The 5,255-nt window shown below is 46.9% G+C and overlaps 1 protein-coding gene across 1 annotated transcript; it reads left to right on the plus strand.

The window, feature by feature from the left end:
* Positions 1 to 447: 447 nt before the first annotated feature.
* Positions 448 to 4,600, plus strand: LOC104511456 (apoptosis-resistant E3 ubiquitin protein ligase 1; the record flags this gene model as incomplete). Its single annotated transcript, XM_010154085.1, has 9 exons — positions 448 to 523; positions 854 to 963; positions 1,484 to 1,663; positions 1,821 to 1,946; positions 2,127 to 2,256; positions 2,343 to 2,401; positions 2,589 to 2,678; positions 3,664 to 3,839; positions 4,011 to 4,600. Coding segments are annotated over 9 exons (1,050 nt in total), but the record flags the coding sequence as incomplete, so codon positions are not given.
* Between the last annotated feature and the right edge of the window lie 655 nt (positions 4,601 to 5,255).

The following is a 5,255-nucleotide window of genomic DNA, read 5'->3' on the forward strand; positions in this document are numbered from 1 at the left end:
TGACTTGTTTAAAGTATGAACTCGGTGAACCCTTCAAGCTATTTTCTAATGCTCTCTGAAACGTTCCTTTTTCAAATTGAACTCGTGGGCTGCGAGTGCTTTACAGAAATTGCTCCTTCCCACAGGCATTTTAATACTTTCAACAATACTGTACTGCAGCCTTGAGCGGGATACACCTGTGCTGCGCTAAGACCTCACGCTGGTTTTAAGATGAGCTGTATTTATGTGGATAATGTGTCTCATAATAGAAAATGAGGAGTTGGCTTCTGTGGCTTTAGACAAATAAGAATTAGACCTTAGGAGTTCCTAATTCTTGCTTTTGTACTTTAGAGTACTGGACTGTTTCTCAGGCTTTGTGTTGCTTAAATTACCCATCCATACGTGTGTGATTGCATGTTGGCTATGGGGTGCCAAGCGGTAACCGCTGCTTTTTTGGGTTTTTTTCAGTCTTTTAAAGCAACGCGAAATTTTTCTGTTTCTGATTGGAGCAAAAACTTTGAAGTGATTTTTCAGGATGAAGAAGGTGAGTTATGCAGTGGACATACTTGAGGATGAAATGAAAGGAATGATGGAATTCTGGTTTCTTGGAGTATGTCTAACCTTTGTGGCTTTCCAGCCCTTTTACATTCTCACAGATGTTAATGAATTACCCTGCTGGTTCTATGCTATCCCTACTTTACATAGGGAACCAAGTCCCAAACAAAAAAATAGTAGAGGACTAGGTTTGGGAGCAGAACCTAGAGTTCCAGGGTGCCTGTCTACTGCTTTTTTGCTTTGGACCTGTTCATAGCCGTGAGCTCTGAAACTCTGGAACTGGTGACTGGCGGATGACCAAGCTTGTTTTATCTTGTAGCTCTGGACTGGGGAGGTCCACGCAGAGAGTGGTTTGAGCTCATCTGTAAGGCGTTATTTGATACCACCAGTCAACTCTTTACCCGCTTTAGTGATAACAACCAGGCCTTGGTGAGTCTGCAGTTCCTATGCTGAATGCACAGAAACGCGTGTGCTGATGGCTAAATAATGCCGCTGCTATTCAGTGGTGTGCAGCCTTGCCCATTCTCTGGCTTGGCTGCACAGTCACTTCCAGTGCCTTTCTCAAAGCTTTGCCTGAGGATCTTATTCCACTGAAGTGCGGAGGGACTGGCTGGATGAAAAGGAGAGGGTGGTCAGTCAGTGAGAAAGGCTGGATTTCTGAGCAAGAGCAGGTGGCAACAGAGTGTCTAGAGGGTTTGTTGGGTCTGAGTGTTTCACAGTCCATTTCTGCTCTCATACAGCTTCTGGCCTGTGCATATGAAACATTTTGTACTCTTCCTAAGCGGGCTCAGGCATTTTATTTCTATTGCTTGGCTTTGAGGATATTACACTAAAGCTCCTGGGGCAAGGCAGCCTTTGGAAGATGGAGTGACTTGAACTGGTCCCATACACGCTATTTATGCTAGTCTTCCCTGGTACATGCACATTTCATTTTGTTTCCTCTTTGCAGGTGCATCCAAATCCAGGGCGTCCCACATACTTAAGACTCAAAGTGTATGAATTTGCAGGCCGCTTAGTAGGAAAGTGTCTTTATGAATCATCTCTGGGAGATGCTTACAAACAGCTGGTTCGAGCTCGCTTCACCCGATCCTTCCTGGCTCAGATCATAGGACTTCGTATGCATTACAAGGTAATGCTTCCCAGCCTTGTCCGAAGCCGGTCTTGGTCTGGGGAGAGGTTGAACGTTGGTGTAGTAGAAGCGGATCCAGAATCCTGGTTAACAATGTATGTTGTGGGATGGGGTTTTTTTTCCCTCCATGCCCCTGCCTTCTTTTTCTTTCACACAGTATTTTGAAACGGATGACCCAGAATTCTATAAGTCCAAAGTTTGTTTCATACTGAACAATGATGTGAGTGAGATGGATCTGGTCTTTGCTGAAGAGAAGTATAGCAAAACAGGACAGCTGGAGAAGGTGAGGGAGGCAGATGTGAAGGTAGGACAGTTCTTTCCCCTTCTGCCTGTAGCGGGGGAGGCTGAGAACTCTGCTACATGCCCCAGAAAATAGAGTTTACTCTGGGCAGTAGCTCCTTACTTGGGAGTTCAGGTTTGGGGAATGCTGCTGCTCACAGGTCAAGTATTGTACTGTTTGCAGGTGGTGGAACTGGTGACAGGAGGGGCTCAAGTACCAGTCACCAATGAAAACAAGATCTTGTATCTAAACCTGCTTGCACAATACAGGCTGGCCAGTCAGGTTAGAGAGGAGGTGGATCACTTCCTGAAAGGTAACGTGCTGTCTGCTCTCTGCTCCTTTCTGCCTTTATGTCCCAGGGGATAGCATTTGCTGTTCTTCTCTCCTTTTCTCTTCCAGGTCTTAATGAGTTAGTTCCTGAGAACCTCCTGGCTATTTTTGATGAGAATGAGCTTGAGGTAATTGCTGCCTCCCTAAGCATCTCTCCCCTTACTTCCCTTCCTCTCCAACAAATGGAGCACTTCTGAATCTGGAATAAAGCCAAAATGTTTCTCCTCCGAGGATTTTAAATGTTTGCAATTTGCACAGTGACTGTTGCCTGGTTTCCCGGCCTCCTGACTCTGACTGCAGTCTCTTGCCTTTCAGTTGTTGATGTGTGGAACTGGAGATATCAGTGTCTGCGACTTCAAGATACATGCTGTAGTGGTAGGAGGATCTTGGCACTTCCGTATGAAGGTAAGTGAAAGGATTTCTCCCTCCTGCTTCCTGAAACTAGTTATCCCAACTACAGCAGAAGGCAACTTAAGCTGGGAACAAACTTCCTGGCTGGAAATTAGGCTTCCAGAGGACAGACTGGAAGATTCAGGGTTCAGGAGTAGGACTGCACACATTATGAAATGCTTTGCCCTAGAGAGATCCTTCAGCCTAGCTGACTAGAGATGATGCTTGATCAGTTACCAGCAGGTAGAAATCAGCAGCAGTGGTCTTGGTAAGAAAATCCAACAAAGCAGCAGTTGAGAACATTTCAGCAGGGAATCAGGAGGAGTTGACGGGAATTATTGCTACTGAAGATGGTGGTGGTGGTGTACTTATATCTGAGGGATGCTTGGAGATCATGATTGCAGCCCATGTGGAGTGTTTGGAATTCAGTGCTGCGGTAGAGCCTACTGATGTAGTAGCCTAAATTTGTACCCTATAATTGTTCCCATCTCTCCCTGCTTTTCCCAGTGGGAGGGGTATGGGAATGGTAGCAGCTTTGTTTAGAAAAATAATGGAAGCTGCCAAAATACCCAAGATGAAAGGAAATTGGAAGTACAAGCTTCTAGCTGCAAACACTGGGATGGTTCCATCTTCGTGCAAAAGTACCAGAGGATGTGAAAAAGCAAGAGATTAGCATAGTGCAAGAAGCAAATGAGCCTCTGTATTGTAAACTTACATCATTGCCTGTGCAGGTATTTCTAAAAATAAAATCTCTGTGGGGAGAGCAGAAACCTTTCTGCTTTAATGGAAAGGACTGGTGAGAGGTAATAGCGTGGGGCATATCTTAACTGGGAAGAAGAAACTATGCAACACTTGCCTCTGTGTGTCACCCTAGTAAAACAGAAAAGTGTCTGACTATTAGTAGAGCACTTGCTTGCAAAACTGGTCTTCTTGAAACTTGCTCATATGCTTATTTGATTTGCTTGGCTGACCTGACTTTACCTTTCCTGTTTCCTAACAGGTCATGGGGTGGTTTTGGACTGTGGTCTCCAGTTTCACGCAGGAAGAGCTGGCCAGGCTCTTGCAGTTCACAACTGGTTCCTCCCAGCTGCCCCCAGGAGGGTTTGCTGCACTCCATCCATCTTTCCAGATCATTGCAGCTCCGACTCACAATACTTTGCCGACAGCCCACACTTGGCAAGTATCTTGGGGTGGTAGGACTTTCTGCATTGTGGTTTTGGGGATGACACCAGCTAGTTGTGGTGGGCAAGCGGCGTGCGATGCTCATGTCAGCCCATCTGAAAGCAGCTGGTGGGGTTGGTCCTCTCTCAGCTCTGGTCTGAATGGCATTTTTCTTTTGTTTTGCAGTTTCAACCAGCTGTGCCTCCCTACTTACGACTCCTATGAAGAAATGCACAAGATGCTGCAGCTAGCTATCAGCGAGGGTTGTGAAGGCTTTGGCATGCTGTGATTTCCCCTCTCCAGGAGACCACTTAGCCTCCTGGCTCTTCATGGCAAGACCCAGGTTCAGTCCTCTGCTTGTTCTCCTTCCCTTCATATGGGCAGTGGAGGCAGAATAAAGACTCTGTGTAAAGGAATTTGTCACCTAGACGATGTCACGTGGCCTTTCTGTATCCCAAATATGTCATCAAGAGCTCATCTTTTCCCTTTCCCTCATTCTCACTTTGATTCAGTGTGAAACAGCAAAAGGACTGTGGTGCATTCATCAAGGTGATATTGCACTTGATTTCCCTGCACCCCATACACTCATCCTTCCGTAAGAAGATGAAGTTCGTAAGCAGAAGTTACAGCAAGGTGCAGGAGATCTGCTGAGCTGCCTCTATCGTAGCTCTGGGAGGAAGAGGGAAGAACAGTGTGGAAAACCTGGCTCACAGGAAGCCTTAGTAACTTTCCGTGTCTTGGCTCAACTGCCCCTGTGATGCTCCCCAATAGTTCACCCAACTCTCTGAGAGTATAGGGTTGTCCATCCTTTGAGCACCTGAACCAGAAGGATTTCTGGTTCTCCTTCTCTGTCTTACTCTGGATGCTGCTGTCACTTGTGCCACAGAGAAAAACGGGCAGTATCCACTGGAGGGAGTAATGTGTAGGGGAGAACAATCTCATCAGAGCACAAGTGCTGGCCCTGACAGTGATCCTGTACTACCTCCGCCGGGGTCCAACAGTAGAAGCGTCCTTCTCCAGCAGTGGCTGGTAATGAGCCTCTGCAAATGAACTGGAAGAGGAGTTTCTCCTCCACTGAATGTTTCTGACCGTTGATGTTGCATAGGAAGCTGTCCCATGCCCTTGCCTTCTTTTCCCTTCCTCAGGAGAGAGCATATGGGCGTGAGTGTGATCCCTCAGTGCTGGGCACCAATGCCTATCCCATGTTCACCTTCAGGGTATGTATGTTCTGTAGTGACAGTAACAGGTCAGTGAGCAGCTACATGCTTGTGTTTGTTGTTGGGGTGATGATGGTACCAGGCAGAAACGTGGTGCCTCCACCCGGCATCCCACAGGGTCTCGGCTTCTACCTCTATCATGCAGCAGCGTGAGGCTTCTCTTTCTCTACTGCATTTCAGGCAGAGTTCCTGGAGGGGTGCTGGTGCCTGGAGA

This window comes from Eurypyga helias, unplaced genomic scaffold (assembly GCF_000690775.1).
Source record: "Eurypyga helias isolate BGI_N326 unplaced genomic scaffold, ASM69077v1 scaffold20780, whole genome shotgun sequence".
Lineage (NCBI taxonomy): Eukaryota > Metazoa > Chordata > Aves > Eurypygiformes > Eurypygidae > Eurypyga > Eurypyga helias.